This window comes from Theropithecus gelada, chromosome 8, assembly GCF_003255815.1.
Source record: "Theropithecus gelada isolate Dixy chromosome 8, Tgel_1.0, whole genome shotgun sequence".
NCBI classification, from domain to species: domain Eukaryota; kingdom Metazoa; phylum Chordata; class Mammalia; order Primates; family Cercopithecidae; genus Theropithecus; species Theropithecus gelada.
The window spans coordinates 140938490-140958431 of record NC_037676.1 but is presented as its reverse complement, the minus strand read 5'-3'; the positions used below and the strand labels follow the sequence as shown (position 1 = coordinate 140958431).

General features: G+C 46.2%; 1 protein-coding gene across 1 annotated transcript in view; it reads left to right on the top strand.

Moving 5' to 3' along the window:
- Nucleotides 1-19942, top strand: part of COL22A1 (collagen type XXII alpha 1 chain) — a 297548-nt gene that overhangs the window by 132577 nt on the left and 145029 nt on the right. Inside the window, exons 21-22 of the mRNA XM_025394525.1 lie at nucleotides 2711-2764; nucleotides 17342-17395. Of these exons, the coding sequence (XP_025250310.1) occupies nucleotides 2711-2764; nucleotides 17342-17395 (108 nt within the window). The remainder of the gene's footprint in view (nucleotides 1-2710; nucleotides 2765-17341; nucleotides 17396-19942) is intronic.

Below are 19942 nucleotides of genomic sequence, written 5' to 3'. Positions count from 1 at the left end.
TTTTAGTAGAGACGGGGTTTCACCGTGGTCTCAATCTCCTGACCTCGTGATCCACCCGTCTTGGCCTCCCAGAGTGCTGGGATTACAGGCGTGAGCCATCATGCCCGGCAATAGTATGTTTTCTTGTGCAAATATATGCCTATTAAGTTTGCAAGGGTAAAGATGTTATTTTGCATGTTTTACTAATGAAAACTTAGTGCACAGACATTGAGTGGTTTGCACAAAGTCACATAGCTATTGAGAAGCAGAACTGAACTTGAACCCAGATCTGACTGTGCAGCCTCTGCTGTTTTCACCATGGAGTTCACAATACTTCCTCTGAGCTGCATAAGGGGGAATTACTTTATTTCATGGCCCCCACTACAGAAGCAGCAGCTAGAGAGAGCTAGTTCTGCTTAATCATGAGGCAAACTTCTTGGCCTCTTCCTGAGATGAAAATATGTGGGTAGTCCTTTCCCTTTACCTAGATTTTGTTATGGTAAATGAGGGAGGGAGAGAAGGAAGAAACCTCAAACGTTTGTTACCACCTACCTTATATCAAGCAAAATACTGAGGCTGAAGATACAGGGATGAGGCAACTTCAGAGTCTGAAGAAGCAGCTATGTGAAAAAAGAAATAACTGCAAATAAATATTTGCAAATTCTAGATGATGAATGGGAATCCCCTGCTTGTACTATTTCTAGGGTCCGTTATACAGGACATGGGGAGGGTCTTGAACCTACCTACTTTCAAAATTCAGAGTATCTTAGCTTGTTGTCCAACAGGGTTGCCCATGGTTCTGAAGATGTCCTCTAGCCTAGACAGAATGGGATTTAGTACAATACATGATGTTATTGATAAGACTCCCCTGGGAGTGTTCAAAAAGCAAACAGCCTATCTAAAGTCCTTATTAAGAGAAGAACAGTAATGAGAGGCCCAAGACTATAAGATTCTTTAGGCGAGGACCAATATCTCTCCCATCTCTCAATCCACAGAGTTTATCACATGGTGGGAACTTAACACACGCTTATAGAGCTAGCCCTGCAACAGGTGTTCAAGAGGGCCACGAAAGTGAACCTGACTGTAGTGTGAGCTTACAGAAATAGAGCCATGGAAGGCACTTGGGATTAGGAACTAGAGCACCTGATTTCATGGTCCACCAAGTAATTTTGTGGCTTTGGTGACATTGCTTAATCTCTGATCCTCATTCGATTCACCCCTAACTTGGAAATCTGCCGCAGCGGCATCTTATGTAAGCATACTATGAGGTTAAATGAACTGCTCTCTGAAGCAGAGAGCCATGGAGCCTGACTGAGCCCAATGCTGATATCAATTGTCACTTCTATCTGCTTTTGAATCCCTGGCAGCACCTAGCTCGGGGCCTTCTGCAGAGCAGTTACTTTCTAAATATTCATTGGATTGAATTGAATTGAGAAGCTGGCTTCAGTGACTTCTGTCGAGAATGGAAAATTTTGAGTTTGTGTTCAGCAATCCCAGAGAGAGGAAAATATATCCCATTCTCGAAATGGAAACAGTGTTCAGCATTCTGCATCCAAATGCTGGCATCTTTCATCCTTTCCCCAAGATGAAAGAGGCTCTGATAGTTTTACCAACGTCTGGTGGAGCCACTAAAGGGCCAGCCATGTAGATCAATGCCAGGCATTTCTTGACGCTTAAAAGACACGTGCCTTTATGGCCTTCTCTTTCTGTGTGTCCTGAGCTCAACAGACTCCTTGTTAGGAAGAGAGATCCACACCTTTAATTACTGCAGTTTGTCCATTGATTTATTCATTTACATGGCGTTATTAAGAGAAAAGACCTTTGACCTAAATGCAGCTTGGTCACGTATAGTTACGCAAAATTTAGCAGCAGTAGCTATTAGTATGATCATCAGGAAAATAATATTTATTGAAGGTGGGGAAACTGAAGTGCAGAGAGGGCATTTCTGGCCAAATTCACCTGGAAGTGGTGATAGAGTCACAGCTTAAGCTTAGGGTTTCAGTTTCCCACTCACATGGTATGCCTCATTCTATGGAAAAAATCAGGGTTCTGTCAGGGGACCTGGGTGCTGTGCCCCAACTTTAGAACCCATTCATAACTGCTCAGTAGTTGGTTGTATCATCCCCACTTCAGAGGTGAGATAACCGAGGTTTAACGGTACCAAGTGACTTGCCTGAGCTCATGCGGCAGAATCGAGGCAGGACGAGGGGGCAGGATGTGAATGAGGTCAGTATGACCCCTCCCTGCACCAACGTTCCTTGGTTAATTGAAATTGATCTTTCCTAGCAATTTCATTCATTTGTCCAGACTGTCATGTTTTGCATATCACCGTTGCCTGAGGGTCAGATAGTCTATGCCAATTCTTTCTGAGCCAGCAGGCTACAGGGAAAGGGCACTGGGCTTAGAATCAAAGACACTTAGGTTCCAATTTGTTTCTGTGTGCTTTGTGCAAACCACTAAAGCAAGCTATTGGATGCTTACAGTACTCAGTATAAATATGAACTATGTTTCTTACATCCTAACTGTTCGACATACTTAATCAGATCAGATAGATGTACATGTTTTAAAATGTTATCGGTTTGAGACAATGGGACCTCCCAATTTCCCCATTGGAACGGGATGGTATTACACTATTCAATGAGGGTGAGATTCTGAAGCCTAAGCTTTGGAATTTAAGCCCTGCATTTACCATTGTGTTTCTCTCTCTTTTTCCTTTGTGTTTCTCCTAAAGGGTCCAATAGGCCCAGAAGGCAGGGATGGACCTCCTGGTTTGCAAGGTCTCCGAGTAAGTAAACTCTCTTTTCTTTGTGATTCCTCAGCTCACCCACACTGGTCCCTATTTTATAATGCCATGCAGAGAAGATAGACAGTGTCAGTTTCAGGGGCTTGAAATGAATATTGGAAGTAGAATGAAGGGTTGGATTCAGTTCATCAAACATGGTTGAGGTTCTGCTATGTGTTCTGCCTTGATTTGGGCCTCTGGGACGTAGAGATCAGTCAGTTGTCTGCCACGAGTCATATAGAGAGACATGAATCCACTGGGTGATCCCAGCCCCAGAGCAGGGAAGCCCAGTGCTGAGGGTACACAGAGAAGAGGCAACTGACCCAGCCTGGGGGGCTTCTTGAAGGAGATGATATTTGAGCTAAGTCTTGAGAAAAGTGAGAAAAAATAGGAGTAAAATGATATAGCTGTGCATCTAATATATCCATACTATTGAATATGATATATCATGGCATTTAATTAATTTAATTAAGCACCTGTTTTCCCATCTAGATTGTGTACACTGTAAGGGTATAATTCACCAGTAAGTTCAGCTCTTGAAACAATGCCGTACATTCTGAGGAGGGCTGCAGAAGCATGCTTGGGTTGTACCCCCATCCCCTCCGATGCTCCCACAGCAAACTGGACTGAAAGCCAGACTCAACTCTGTCCCCAGTTCCCACCAAGGTGCCTGGCACAGGGCAGGAAGTCAGCTCACATTTTTTGAACTGTAACGCTTAAGCTTGTACCACTTTTTACTAGTTCACATGGTTAACAATCTGAGGGCCAAAGGCATCCACAGACGGGACAGGTAGCTCCAGGGACCAGTGAGCTTCCTGCCTCTGGAGGTTTACACCACTGATGGGTGGGTGGGAATGGAGTCCTGGCATCTGGGAGAGGCAGCCCTCATCCCACATATGGCCTCTCTTAGCCTGGACAATCTGTAGCTCAGTGACGTGGATGGTGCCATATATTTTGCTGTGGATTGACTTCAGCTAAGGGGGTTGCCTCCCTATCACACTTCACATCCTCAGTTCTGAAAGGGGATGGCTTGCTCTTCTAATTCAGCGCTGACTCCAACCTGTACTTACCCACTAGTTAACTTCAGTCTTTGGTTTTCAAAGAACTGTGTCTCCTATAACCCTTTTGAATTCTCAAGATTCTACAAATAATTTATTTTAAGGCTAGGTGAGATGCAGAAAGGCATCATGAAGGTGCACTGGGTGAGAGAGATTGTATTAGTCTGTTCTTATGCTGCTGATAAACACATGCCCAAGACTGGGCAATTTACCAGAGAAAGGTTTAATGGACTTACAGTTCCACATGGCTGGGGAGGCCCCACAATCATGGCAGAAGGCAAGGAGGAGCAAGTTACGTCTTACATGGATGACAGCAGGCAAAGAGAGAGCTTGTGTCGGGAAACTCCTGTTTTTAAAACCATCGGCTCTTCTGAGGCTCATTTACTATCATGAGAACAGCATGGGAATAGACATTCCCCCATAATTCAATCACCTCCTACCGGGTTCCTCCCACAGTATGTGGGAACTGTGGGAGTTACAATTCAAGATGAGATTTGGGTGGGGACACAGTCAAACCGTATCAGAGATTCACTCGCCCCCACGTCCCATTCAGCATCCCCAGTTTCCCTGTCAGTCAAGTGAGGCAGGCAGGTGGGTCAAAGCCAGGTGTCTCCCTCCTCCATAGAGTGGAAGGATCCTGGACTTCAGAACAAGATGCACCTGGGATTGGAGCACTGCTCCACTTCTCAGCAGCTGTGTGACCCTTGCAAGTCACCTGGTCTCTCCAGGCCGGTTTACTTCTTGCTACAGTGGGGAAGGCGTCATCAGCTGTGTTGTTAGGAGAAAAAGTGCTCAGGAAGGAACTTGGCCCTGGTTGGGCAGCATGATGTGACAGCTGACATGGCTGTCATTCTCTCAACATGCTCCTGCATAGTCTTAAGAGAAAACAACAATCTTTGTGATTTATGTAATGAATGTTTACATGAAGCTTTTTTCATTTTGCATTGAACTTGGGCAATTGTTACTTTTCCAAAGTAGACTTAGATGATGGGTGGAACTGTTTATATAAAGATGACTGTGAAGGTTTTTAAAATCTACATCTTTATCTAATTTACTCTTATTAAGGTGGGGAGGGAACATCTTGCCCAGAGCTCACTCATCAGGCTCATACCTTCTGTATTAGTCAATTTTCGTACTGCTGATAGACATACCCAAGACTGTGTAATTTATAAAGGAAAAGAGGTTTAATGGACTCACAGTTCCACGGGGCTGGGGAGGTCTCACAATCATGGCAGAAGGTGAAAGACATGCTTTATGTGGCAGCAAGGAGAGAATGAGAACCAAGTGAAAGGGGTTTCCCTTGTAAAACCATCAAATCTTGTGAGACTTATTCACTGCCACGAGAACAGTATGAGGGAAACTGCCCCCGTGATTCAATTATCTCCCACCAGGTCCCTCCCACAACACATGGGAATTATGGGAGCTACAAGTCAAGATGAGATTTGGGTGGGGTCACAGCCAAACCATATCACCTTCTTAGATACAACTTCTTTAAACCTGCTGGGTGTGCTTCCCAGGGTGACTATTGTCATCTTCAGAAATACTTTTTACCCTTCTGAGCAATACCAGCCACCCATGCAATGGTGCTTGGCCTGGTCTGAGCCTAACACAATCCATAGGCCTTGGAAATTGGGCAATACACCGGGGTCTGGAGATTTGAGGAATAAAACAAGGAGATCCAGAGAAGCAAGCAGGGTGAGGGTTTGGGGTACAGTGATGATGGGCAAAGGTAGGATATGGTGTTTATTGAGCTCCAATTACATGGCAGCTCCCATAACAGCCCTGCTATCCCCATTTCTGCAGACGAAGGACAGGCTCTGATACAGCACAGCCATCAGTGGCCCCTCAGGGATTCGCACAGGGGGTTGTGTGTCCCCAAAGCCCGACTTCTCATTTTCTCCCTTCTTTCTTTCCATGTGTCAGTCTGTCCAAAAGCTCATGTTGAGTTCTTGTGATGCACAGACACTCTGCTAAATGCTTTGGGATTTTCTGAAAACATTAAGGTCTTGGCTACCAGGAGCTCACAGGTCGGCTAAGGAGCTCAGTGCATGTAAATAGGTGACCTCAATGGAGACTGAGGAAGACTACAGATGTTCAGAGGATAGAGGGGATCTCAGCTTGAGGGAGTCTGCTGAGAGGAGCACAGGGGCTGGAAACTGGCACATCCAAGGGAAAAGGTGATGTTTGAGGTGGCCTTGCAGAAGTGAGTGAGTTTTCCATGGGAGTCAATGGGAGCATTGAAATCAGTGTTTTGGGTATGGAAAGTGCCCCCTTGAGAAGGCATCCTGCCTCTGCACACTTGCTTACACCCATCAGCTTTGTCCTGGACTTCTTCCTCTTCAGTTTGGAAACTCATTGGTATAATTAAAATGGCTGCAGACAAGGCTTCTAGTTCAGGCTCTGCTGGCATCATACTGGGGACTCTCAACCAGTTCCTCTTTTCTTCCTCTTGTGTTCCCTTTTCCAACTTTTTTGCTGTTTTTCTTTTACTTGCTCTTATTCCTTCCTGCCCCTTTTGTTCTCACCTTTCCTTCCACAGATTCATCCATTCAACAAATATTTCTTCTTCTGTATCTACTGGGTACCAGGCAGTGTTGTAGGCAAGTAAGTAGTTCAGGAACAAGAAGGAAGCTCCTGCCCGCATTGTGTTTATATTCTGGCAGGCAGGGGGAAAGAGACGTAATAGCATGTAAGCAGGTGATGGAGGAAGGCCCAGTGAAGACAATTTTCCTTGAACAGGCCCTTTGGGGGTGAGGATGTTGGTCAAACTGATAGCCGGGGAAGAGCCTGACAGGCAGAAGGTCCTGGGGCAGGCACAGGCGCAGAGTGTTAGAGCCCAGAGGTCCATGTGGCTGGACCCAGCAAGGGGCCTGGCAGGAGAAGAGGTTCATTTCAGGCCTCGTGGGCCATCATAAGGACTTTGGCTTTTACCGCAAGTAACCAATGGAGCTTTTACATGTTTTCAAAAAATGTTTTATGATGAAAAACAAATTTACGATGAAAAAATGTTTTATGATGTAATGTTTTATGATGATTGATCATCCACAAAAGTAGAAAGGACAGTAAAATGAACCTTCATATACCCCAAACCCACTCAACACTTATAAGTGATTAAAAAACTTATTTTATATAAACCAACACTCACTTCTACCCACCACTGAATTCACTGAAAGCAAGTCCTAAAATCATCACATCATGTTGTTTCTAAATATTTCAGTATGTTGTCTCCAAAAGAGAAGGAATCTTAAGAGACACAAAACCATAATACCATTATTTTACTTAAATCTATGAACACTGCTTCTGGAAGCTACATCAAATAATTTCATGTTCAAGATGGGCTTATCTCATACATTTCTGGTTGTGGTTGCTCATTCTGGGGTTTCGAGGGTCGCAGTGGCGGGGCCCGGGTTGTGCCCTAAACACATTCACGTGTCTTGTTGTGTTGAGAACAGACTGCAGGAAGGAGGCGAGTTAGGAGGCTCCCACGGTGATCCACTGAGAAAGGGCAGGGGCTGGGCAGAGCATAGGGCTTCTGAGCACCCATCCTCATTCAGGTCGGATGCCAGGTGGAGGCCATGCTGAGGAAAGGGCAGAAGTCAGGCTCTGAAGGGCCCAGCGTCTAGCAGAGGAGAGTGAACCAAGAGTGACAAGGCGGGATGGCGGGAGCATTAGCACAGGGTGCAGAGCAACACAGAGGACGGCTCCCCGCTTGTCCTGCTTCCTCTAGTGAATCATGGACGATGAGCAAGTGGGTTTTTGGGGGCCCATGGCCTTTCAGTCATCATGGGTAATTCCCTGATTCAGGTTGTGTTCTGTCCTGTGGATATTGCTAGCTCAGTGCCTGCATCTATGGAGAAAAAGGGAGTAGAAGCAAATTGTAATGTGGGCTTGGAAGCAGCTTCCTGTTCAGTCAGTCTCTGGCTGAGTCAGGAAAATGCGAGACAAAATGACTTATTCAAAAAATTATCTCTCTCCTTCCCTTGCCATGACCTGTCATTTCCTCCTCATCAACTTCAATTGAAACATCACTCAGAAGAGCTCCTGGGCATCACTGCACATGCTGAGGCTGTGCAAGGGGAAGAGACGAGGCTGATGGCTGACAGCAGGCAGGAACTTGGGCATGGAGAGACAAACACTAAACACGGGGTTGGGGGCAACAGAACCCAGGCCCTTTATTTTAGAGATTAGCAACAGGCAGACAGGATAATCCCCGGCAAAGTAAATGCATTCATTTTGGACAAAGCTGGTATTTTTCCACATTGACATGGTGAAAGGGAGAATTGAGAGCGAGGCACGCTCCATGCCATCCCCGGAGCTGCAGGAGACGCCCGCCCACCCGCCCGCCCGCCTGCTGGAGGGCGGTAGCAGTCACCAGGCAGAGAGATAGGGAAGGACTGCATTTCTCTTTCCAAGGCTTTAATTTCCTGCCTGTTGTCTGAGCTCGGCATTAAGGAGGTTGATCAGGGAGCGCTGTCACCTAGCTGAAATGAGAGATGCTGCAGTTGCATCTGAATCTGGAATATTTCGGCAGAAGAACCAGCCTGGCTGAAGGCCACTGCAGCAGTGGAACCTTTCAGAGCTTCCAGGAGGCTCACTTTTCCAATAAAAAAATTGTCATGCCCGAATCATCCACCTCAAAATGGCTGTCACTGTTATTCTCACACCACCCCATTTTAATTTTCTGCAGATTTATCTGATATTTTTCTTATTTGAGAATTTGTTTTTGTTTTCTTCAATAGAATGTAAGACTGTGAGAGGAAGGACTTTTTCTTATTTATTTTTGTAACCATAGTAATGAGAAGAGTCGCTCACACCTGTAAAACATACATATTTTATAGACACGTAGTTATAAATACAATAGGAATATGCATATAAAATATGTGTAATAGATAATGGCATTAATATAATCTCCTACAGTTAGGGAACATAAGTGAATGACTAGAAGAGGACAAGATTCAGAACTGGGTGCCTGGTCACCTGTGTTCTCACCTTCTACAGGGGATGCCTCATTTTGGAGAAGAGAACGTGGTCCCTTCTTACACCTTGCCTTGCTCTGTGGCACTGAGTCTCGGCTGAAATCACCTAGACATCATCTCTCATCTCCTCTGGAAGATAAAAAAAAAAAAAAAGAAAAATTGCTAAAAAAAATTGTATATTGTGACACATTTCAACGAAATGTAAAATTTGGAATGTCTATGGAAGCATTGTGGCAGCAGGGATCTTTGAGACTCACAGTGAGAAATACATCCAGAAACGTGAATGACCTTCTCAAGGTCACTTAGATCTTTGTCGTTGCTCTTCCCACAGTGGGTGACAACCTTTTTGGTTCCTCTGATCATTTTCTCAATATCTTCTGGTTTCTCTTCCCTCTCATCACTAGATGAGGACTGGAGAGGTGATCCTATCCAACAAGATGTCCCCTCTTACAAAGATGGCAGTACTCCCCACCCATCCCACGGTGTTCTTGACTGTGTGTCATTTACTTTAAGAACACATGTTAAAAATGGAATCTCTCTTTAAAGGTGTATAGCTAAGAGAAGGGAGAAAGGAAATAACATTGATGGAATAGTCCCTGCATAGCAGGCACTTCCCTTGGGAACTGTTTGCACCCATGATTCTTATTTAATTCCCACAAGGATTCTATGAGATATGGTGGTTTTAATCCCATTCCACTAATTAGGAGTCTAAGACTTAAAGGTATACATCAAATTACTGAGTGTCACCCAGGCTGTAGGTAATGGGGGTACTGATACCTGGGGCATGAGATCTGCCTGGCTCCAGATTCTCCACCCTCTTTGCTTCGATATTGTGAGTATGAGTCTGTGTGTGTGTGTGTGTGTGTGTATGTGTGTGTGTGTGTGTCCATGTGCATATCAGAATTCTAACATGGAAGTTAACTGTCCTTGCTGTGCATGCTTTGAATAGATCTAGGGCACTCAATACCTGACCATGCCTGTCCAATAGGATGCACTGGGCACGCATCAGCTTAATCCCTGGCTTTCCCTTGGAACCAAGGGTCTCATTATTGTCGAAGTTTATCTGGCCCACCACCTCTGATTTCCAGTAGATTTGAGGAAGGAAACATGGCCAGTCTTTTTCTGCAGTGGCAGCCTAGGTTGAATTTGTTTTCCTTTTTCATTCTAAAATCTTTTTCCTGCCTTTTCCTGCTTTACCAGATGGTAACAGTGTTGTTTGGATCCTAGGCTACTGTTTGATTCATTTCATGGCATGAAGCCAGGGTTTATATTAGGACACCCTAGGTTTTCCCTGCACACCTGATTTCAGCTCTAACCAGTAGAAAATAATCATGTTTGACATTTGGAGGTCTGGAGAACAGGAACTGAGCAGAAGACCATACGGCACATATTAGAATCCGTTGCACAAGCAATCTTTTTATCTGTTAATGGCCCCTCAGATGACTGTGTTAACTCATCCTGGCTGGGAGAGAATTGCTGTTCCGAATTTCTAGGCTTCCCTCCTCTCTGTGGGCAGACAGGAAACCTTGGAAATACCAGTTCCGCTCAGCAGCTTGGCATTCAGAATGGCTTGAAAAATCCGCCCTCTTGATAAATTATAAACACTTAATCCAGATATTGTGCTGGGTAGCAATTTAAAAGAGAAAAAAAGAAAAATCACAAGAAACAGGCCTATTGTTAGTAAAACAGCTCTTTATTTCCACAATATTTATTTTTTCTAGCATTTTTCAAATCTCTGCAACCAGTTATGGGACAAAACTGCAGAGGTTACATAGCCGCTGCTACATCTACCTTTATTAGAGTTGCTGCTATCACCACCACCACCAATAATGTTAGCAGTATCACCATCACCATCACCATGATCACCACCACCATTACTACCATCACCATCAACTCCACCATCACCATCATGATCACTACCACCATCATCATCTACTCCACCATCATAATCACTACTACCATCATCATCGACTCTACCATCACCATCACCATCAACTCCACCATCATGATCACTACCACCATCACCATCAACTCTACCATCACCATCACCACTATCACCACCACCATTACCACTATCACCATCAACTCCACCATCACCATCATAATCACTACTACCATCATCATCAACTCTACCATCACCATCACTATCAACTCTACCATCATCATCACAATCACTACCATCATCACCATCAACTCCACCATCATCACAATCACTACCACCATCACCATCACCATCACTACTATCATCACCATCATCAACTCCACCATCACCATCACCATCACCAACTCCACCATCACCATCACCACTATCATCACCATCACCATCATAATCACCATCAACTCTACCATCACCATCAACTCCACCATCACCATCAACTCCACCATCACAATCACTACTACCATCAACTCTACCATCACCATCACCATCAACTCCACCATTACCATCATGATCACTACCACCATCACCATCATCAACTCCACCATCACCATCACCACTATCATCATCTCCACCATTACCATCACCATCACCACTATCATCACCATCACCACCATCATCACCATCACCATCAATTCTACCATCACCATCACTACCATCACCATCAACTCCACCATCACCATCACGATCACTACTACCATCATCATCAACTCTACCATCACCATCAACTCTACCATCACCATCACCATCAACTCCACCATCACAGTCACTACCACCATCACCATCACTACTATCATCACCATCACCATCACCATCATCAACTCTACCATCACCATCATCAACTCTACCATCACCATCACCATCGTGACTATCATCACCATCACCACCATCATCATCAACTCTACCATCACCATCACCATCACTACTATCATCACCATAACTACTATCATCACCATCACCATCAACTCAGCCATCACCATCACTACCACCATCACCATCAACTCCACCATCACCACCATCACCATTAATGCCCTCACCATCAATGCCACCACAAGACCCCATCACCACCACCACCACCATCATTATCATCAAAATCACCAACTGCTACCACTGTCCTCACCATAACCACTATTACTAAGTACTTTGTGGGCATCATCTAATTTAAACTCTGTGGCACTGCTAGGAGGTTGAGATTTTGAAACCAGATCTATTTGGCGCACAGTCTATCACCCACTACAAGAACACAAAGGAGCCAGAATATGACTCTCACTATTTCTTCCTCATAGTCATTATCATCTTCCGCCTCATTCTCATCACTGTCTGTTATAGTTGAAGGATGCTTTATTGTGTTTTATAAATAGCTTCCTCAAATATTAAATCATTTCTTCTCCTATTATCTTTTGAAATAATTATCATGATTATAATCTTCCATGTGGGAAAACAAAGACTCAGCAGGTTAAATGGCTTATCCTTCCAATGTACCTTAGATTTAGACTTCTTTTCCTTACAATATCATAGAGGAAAGGGGTTGAGAGAAAGAACACAGAGAATTCCTTTGATTCTACTCACTTGGAGCTTTGTATCCCACCCCTGGCAATTCTAACTTGTTAGCTCTTGGGTAGCTCTGGGGAATCCATGTCTCAAGTATTTATTTTTCATCGTTTGAACTGTTATTTGTCATTACTGCTGAAGCTTCGTGGAAAAGGTGGCACTGAACTGGGATGTGATTTTGGTGGGCTGAGCTGTGAAGGGAGGATTACAGACAGAGGGAGCAGCATGGCAACGGCTCAGGCATCGGAAGTCTTAAGCAGGTGTTTGGGGCTGAGCTAAGCAGTCCATTTGGGCTCTTGCTTGGGAGACAGTGGTGTGAACCCTGGACACCTAATTGAAAAGGTAGGTTAGAACCCCAGGACTTGGAATTTCCAAATCAAACAGCTCAGATATGTCTTTGGGATAATGAAGCTCCTCTAACTACTTAAGAGAAGAGAAGTGACTTGGACAGAGCTTCTTTCACCCTTTGGGAAGGATAACCTGCCTGCACAGGTTGGCCCAGGAGGGCCTGAAGGAAGAGACTGGGCCTGGGAACCGGGTGGGTTCCTGTGGCTACAGAAGGAAGCCACCACCATTACCACTATCACCATCCACCAATTGATGTGGCTACAGAAGGAAGGCCAGCTTTGAGAGACACTGGAATGGCCCATGACGCTGGGGGAGTGGAAGGTACAGAGGCCAGAGAGATGTTACCCTGAGGCTTCTCTGGGTGATGCCCCTTCATGGATGACCCATGAAAGACCTGCTCTGATGCTTTTCTTTCTCTGGCCTCTTGCCACCTTTTTGGTTTTTTTCTCCTTGCTGAAAACCTAATGCTTATGATGTTTGCTTCCATAGATGTGTTTCTTTGCATTTCTCTCTAGTCCACCACGTGCCTCCTACTTGCCCATATGCCTGCTCTTCCAGATCAATTGATTCAACTTTCCTGGCACAGGAACACCTCCTGCATTCATGCCTTTTACAAATCCTGTTGTTAACTTAGGTGTTCACCTTCCTGAGCATGAGTAACGTTGTTACATAAGATCCTGGGGTCAGCTGAGGAAGCAAAGAGCTGCTCAGACCTTGCTGCATCCCCAAATGGTGATCGTGTCACCCCAGAGAGGGAACTGATGCTTCATCCCCCGACCACATCGGCATCTTAATGAGTCATTCTGCTCAGTCATGGCCCTGCATCCCTTCTCTCTCATCCTTTCCTACTAACCATTAGATATTCCAATCTCTCCTTTCAGTCTTTCCTCTCAACACAGTTACGTTGCTGGCTTGGATTCTAACTTCTGATGATTATTCACCAGTTCCTCCCACTGACCTTGAGGGAAAATGGTTTATTCATCTTGTAAATAACCAGTGACTCTCTATAGAGTCACCTGGAAGCAATTGGAGGGGGTGTCTGTCTAGATAGAAAATGGAAGGTGTCTGGTTTCCTTTCCCTGAGGAAGGGGAACTGACAACTCTTAGCTGTCTTATGATCAGCTTCCCGATGTCTGCATTAATCAGAGCAGGATCAGATGGATGGAGAAACCCAGTGCCTCCAAGGCTTGGCTGTCTTCTGAAGGTATCTGTGACCACATTTTGAATTCTACCTGGCAAGTATCAAGAAACTCATTGTGACCCAGACATCATCGCACCCTCCAGCCCGATGCATTCTGTAGCTCAAAGGTGTGGATCCAGGGGCTTCTACACCAGGCTCACTCACTCTCTCTGCTAGTCAATAAATCTCCAAGTTGTATCTTCCCTTCCTCCCTGATATCACTTTTCTCTTACTTTTCACTGCTCTCCCCAGTGCCACTGTCATAGCTTAGGACTGCGTAGTTCTCAAAGGGGCAATTTATTCAGCCCACAAATGTCTATTGAGTGTCCACCATGTGGCAGGCACTGTCCAGAGCCACAGTATATAGCATCAAACAAAAACAGAGCCCGACTCCACTTTCAGGTGGCTTGTGTCCCAGTAGGGGTAGACACACAGTAAATAAGCACAAATGCCAATGGTACATCTGGTGAGGATCCACACTAAGGAAATTACAGCAGGGTGAGAGGACACAATGGGACAGTGGGAGTGCTATTCTGGTGAGGCTGGCCAAAGAGGACATTCAGTTAAAGGAGCATTTGAGCAGAAAGCAAATTGAATTGAAGAATTGATCTGTGTGGATACCTGGGGAACAAACCTAGGCAGAAGGAAACGCCAGTGGAGAGATATTTAGTTTGGAATGTATTTGGCAGATTCAAGGTGGAGGTGGGAGGCCAGTGTGGCTGGAGGTGGGAAGAAAGTACATGGAAATGAGAAGAGGGTTGGAGGAAATGAGTTCGTGGAGGGCAGGCTGGAGGTCATTAAAGTTCTGCTCTAAGTGAGCTGAGAGGCATTGCAGTGTTTTGAGCGGAGGAGACGTGACATGATTTATGTTTTAATGATATCATCCTGGCTGCTTTGAGGAGAAAAGTGCAATGGCCAAATGTGTTCAGGGAGGCACTGTTTAGGAGGCTATTGCAGTGGTTCTGGGGAGAGAGAATGGTGGGCTGGCCCAAGGCGACATTATGGGTTATGCTGGGCAGTGAGAGAAGCAGCTTGATCAGCCTTAATTCATCCTCCCCATTGCTCCTAGGACCAGCATAGATTGGACCAGGTTGTGTGGTCAGTTGAAACCCCTGACCCCTTGCGGGGCTGTGCTTGGTCCAGGCCATTCAAGACCTTCACGACTGCTTGCTGACTGCATCCTACAGCCTCCCATCCTGGGTGACACACAGTCTTTGCCAATGTCTGGCTCTCAGCTGCCTCTGTACACTTTCCTATTCTGTTCCCTGCAGTCAGTTTTTGTCCCACTGGAAAGCTCTTCTTTCTCCTTCCATCATTACATCAGCACCACCTCCCTGGGACATCTGCTTAAGCCATTTAGGCAGAACCAGGACCTCCTGATGCTGCTGCATGCCCAGCACAGGCTGAGTGGTCGTTGCATGGGCTTGTGTCTACCTTCTTAGCAAACTACGAGCCCCTTATCGGCAGAGGCCGTACCTTAATCCTGCCGGGGTCCCCGGGGCTCGGCATTTAGGAGGATTGAGTGTGTGGACAACCAAGCAGGAGAAAGAGGCAGAATTTATCTTCCACTTTCAACCACAATGGGCTAAGTCTAATGTGTGAGACCCCTGAGATTTTAGGGCTTGAAGCTCTGTAAAGAACATTTGCCTCTGAGCTCCACCAAACTTCCCTCATGTGCAACCCTAGTACCTTCGTTCCCTTAATAAAGTGGCATCAACCTCCTCGAGGATTATGTGTAGAATACAGACCTTGGTTTGATGGTAGCATTCGGAAGTGGAGGCAGGAGAATACGGCAACACTGTAGCCCATTGCGCCTGGGGAAGGGCTGCTTTTGGGAGGGTGTGGGTAGAGGGATCACAGCCTATTTCCTAGGTTCAACACATACTAGTTGCTCATTAAATATGAGAGGAAGGAAAAAAGGAGGGAAGGAAGAAAGGAAAAGAGAAAAGGAAGGAAAGGAGAAAAGAAGGGGTGGAGAGAGGGAAGAAATGAGAAAGATGCGGACCAGTGGGGAAATAGTGGGATAGTCTGGGCACAGTCTAAGGTAAGAAAAAGGCCTGGCTGGGCACAGTGGCTCACGCCTGTAATCCCAGCACGTTGGGAGGCGGAGGTAGGTGGATCACAAGGTCAGGAGTTTGAGACCAGCCTGACCAACATGGTGAAACCCCATCTCTACTAAAAATACAAAAAATTAGCCAGGCGTGGTGGCATATGCCTGTATTCTCAGCTACTCAGGAGGCTGAAGCAGGAGAATCACTTGAACCTGGGAGGTGGGGGTTGCAGTGAGCTGAGATTGTGCCACTGCACTCCAGCCTGTTCAACAGAGTGAGACTCTGTCTCAAAAAAAAAAAAAAAAAAAAAAAGGCCTTATTAGTGTGCCTAGAACTTATTAGTCTGCATAGAACTGGGTGTGGTCTGAACTCTGCCCCTTACTAGCTGTGCAACGACAGAGACATGAGCTCTGAGCCTCGATTTGCACACTCATCAATGGGATGAAAACATGGGCATTCCGGGATCCTCTTGCAGAGTAAATTAAGAAAGGACCATGTGGGAAGAACTAGAAAGAGAGTTTGCCATGAAATAGGCACACACAAAAAAGGTAGATCTTATCAAGGTCTTATTTTACTTTCAATTTCCGATTGCAATGCTTTCATTTAATCAAAAATCCACCAGGACAACGCCAAAAAGGGCTGTATTCTGTCCTTCAGATAACCTCTGTTATACAATATATGCCATTACCACATTGTGTAAACTAACCAACACACACCTTACCCCTATTTAAGGAGATGGCCCACACCCCTATTTAAGGGCCCCACAACATCACCTTACTGGATACTGAACATATATGCACTGAAGTGTGGATTCCCACAGCAGAAGAGCAGAAATGCCCTCGGTAACCTCCCTGGCCACGAGGAGAGGGTTGTTTCAGTGCATCATGCCTCATTTGCACGGGGAAAACCATGCACCTGTATAAAGGATACCAGCAACTCTCCATGTGATATGGGATGTGGCTTACATACATTAAATGGAAATAAAGAAGCAAAGTTTAACAGATTGAATGGCATGCTGAAGTCTGTGGAGAAAAGGGGGACGGGGGAGTATGTGTGTTTGTGTGTGCGTGTGTGTGTGTGTGTGTAAGGCTTACGGATACATAAAATCTCTCTGGGAGAATTAACCGACATCTGGTAAGATTAGTTGTTTCCAAGGAAAGGAACTGAGTGGCTGAGACTGGGATTAAAAGGAGGCTTTTCTCGGGTATATCTTTCGGTACGTTTTGAATACGGGGCCGTGTGTTACCAAACACATTTAAGTACAGAGCTGGAACCCAGAGCCTTACTCTTGAACTCGGAAAAAGCCTGAGTCCATTTTCCGATTCCACATTGCTCCTCTGTGGGGCGCTCCTGAGGGACAAATGTTAATCCGGGAGGTTGAGAATAATAAAGACCCAAATGTCCACCGAGACTCATTGTTAAACCAGCTCTGGTTGATGATTGCCTGCTTGTTAATTTTAGCTTCTTCTTTTACACTCAGGGGAAGAAAGGTGATGTGGGACCACCTGGAATCCCTGGATCGCTGGGGCCGCAGGTAACTACCTTTTACATTCTCTTCCATAGCAATGCTATGGAAATGCTAAGAGAATGCTAAGAGAAAATGCTAAGAGAAAAGACAGGAGCACTCAGGTGGGCAGTCAGAATCCTGCTGGCCACCTCATCAAACTATTAAAAAGAACGGCCAGTGGGTCATGTGACCTGCCTCCCTCCTCCTCCGCTGTCCTGTGTGGGAGCTGAATGACCATTGTTGGCTATCCTGAAGGAATTGCCATCTGGAGGAGGCAGACAGGGGTGACAAAAGTGATGAGCAGTTCTAGGAGAAAGGGAAGTGCTGGGAGGCGAGGGGGGAACCCCAGGATGAGGTGGTGGGGAAATCAGCCACGAGGAGGCTTGTCTCCCCTTGGCAGACAAGGCACTGCCAGCCAGGCAGGGGCGAGAGAAGGGAGGACCTTCCCTGGGTCACAGCTCTGCAGGGACCTGGTGTACCACAGCACAGCACTGGGCAGGAATCGGGCAGCATGTGGTGCCGCTGGAGCACAGGGCACCCAGCAGCAGGGATAGGAAGATGAACCCAGTGAGAGCTGTAACGGGAGCTTACAGCCCCCTTCAGCCACAGACGCCGGAAAACCAAAAGGGCGGCCACTGTCATGGGAGCTAAGAGGCCTGGTTTGGGTCTCAGTCTGTCCTTCAAAACACTGGGACATTGGCCAAGTCCTTCCCCTGCTCAGGCCTCAGTTTCCCCATCTGTAAAATGATGGGGTTAGGGCCCCAGTCACAGAGGCCTCTGTTCCTAGGCAGGTGCTGTCCTAGCTCCCTGGATTCTCTGCCTCCTCCTCCTTCCTCCAGCTTCTCTCGGTCTCTTAGGACTCAGTTCTGGTGTGGCTTCCTCTGTCCTCATACTTGGCCCAACTCCCACGGGCCATACTTGGCCCTGCTCCCACAGGTCCAGCTGTGCCATCCTAGTGATGGCCTTGTGGATCCTGACAACCACCCATCTAGACAGGTACCCTCAGGGTCCTTGTCCCCATGTCATAGATGAGGGGTGAGGCACCAGGTGCAGAGGGCTTCACTCAGGGCCACCCTCTGCTAGGCAGACACCTGGCTTCAAATCCATATCCCTTCCTCCCTACATGACCGAGGCCCAACTCTCTTAGTCTTCCTTATTTGCAAATGCAGTATCACCATGCATTCCCCACAGGGTACCACAGTGTGGACAAAACAGGGCAAGCCCCTGAAGCTCTATGCCTGGCCTTTGCAGTGTAAAGAACTCCCTTCATCCTTTCTTTGACCCCCCCCCCCCACCCACCGAATCTTCACTCCTATCCCCCAGTCTGGGCCTCCCCTGTCATCAGTAAGTTCATGCTGAAGCAGGACCAGCAAGCAGAAGGCACAGAGGGAATGGCAGAGACCCAGGCTCAGCTCTCACCACAAAAAAGGAGGGCACATCCGAAGGTTGAGAAAGAGCAGTGACTGTGAGAGGTGATAACGAGGTCCCGAGGCATAGTGCACACGGGGTAGACAGACATGGCTGTCCCTGTTCTCCTGGCCTCTTTGGCACCAAGTAGGTAAGCACGAGTCACTGCTGGACTCTTCTGCTTTGTCCTCCCAGAGCCGTGGTAAAGCAGCTGGCTTCAGCACCACCTGGGACTGGACGGCCCCCCCCCGCCCCCACACCAGACCCCCTGAGGTGGCAGTCACACTGTCCGTCGGCGTTGGCAGGGAGGCAGTCATCCGGAAAACACTGCTCACTGCACTTCAGAAGCCAGTTTTTCCTGCTGGCTGACATGAAAGCCTTCTAGTGAAAGATGGCACCTTGGATGCAATCTGAGACTTCATTTCTGCACCCTTCATTCGGGTCAGGATGCAGCAGGGAATAGGAATATATGATCCATCATAATTCACCATGTTCTAAAGATTTCACATTCACTGTGGCATTTTGCTATTAATAATGAAAAACAGAGTGGGTTTTGCCTTATGTTTTATTACCTTGCTTCATAGTGAGTCAACCTTGTATATTTTAAAATCACCATCAATGCAGGTCTATCAAATTATTTTAAGCTATAATTTTTCCCCTTACAACTCTTTGTTTGTTATCTGGGAAGAGAGATTTCATTCTTTCATTTTTAACTTTGAAGTCATTTTCATTCAGTAAATCTTTACTGAATGCCAGACATTGAGCTGTGTGCTATAGATATAAACATTACCAGGCTTTTCATGGCAGGGAGTTGCACCCTGTAATTGTGCACTCTAATGTGTTCAGGGATCTCAGTGGTTAAGAACCAGGCAATATAGCATTTGCAGTATGCACCACCTGGTGGCCTGGATGGGGCCACTGCCTGATGGAATCAAAGCTGTGTTCAGGTCAGCCACTCTTATGCTAAGGGGCCAGGTTTCTTTTTTTTAAAGTTTAATTTATTTTACTTTAAGTTCTGGGATACATGTGCAGAACGTGCAGTATTGTTACATAGGCATGCATGTGCCATGTTGATTTGTTGTACCTATCAATCCGTCATCTAGGTTTTAAGTCCCACATGCATTAGGTATTTGTCCTAATGCTCTCCCTCCCCTTTCCCCCTACCCA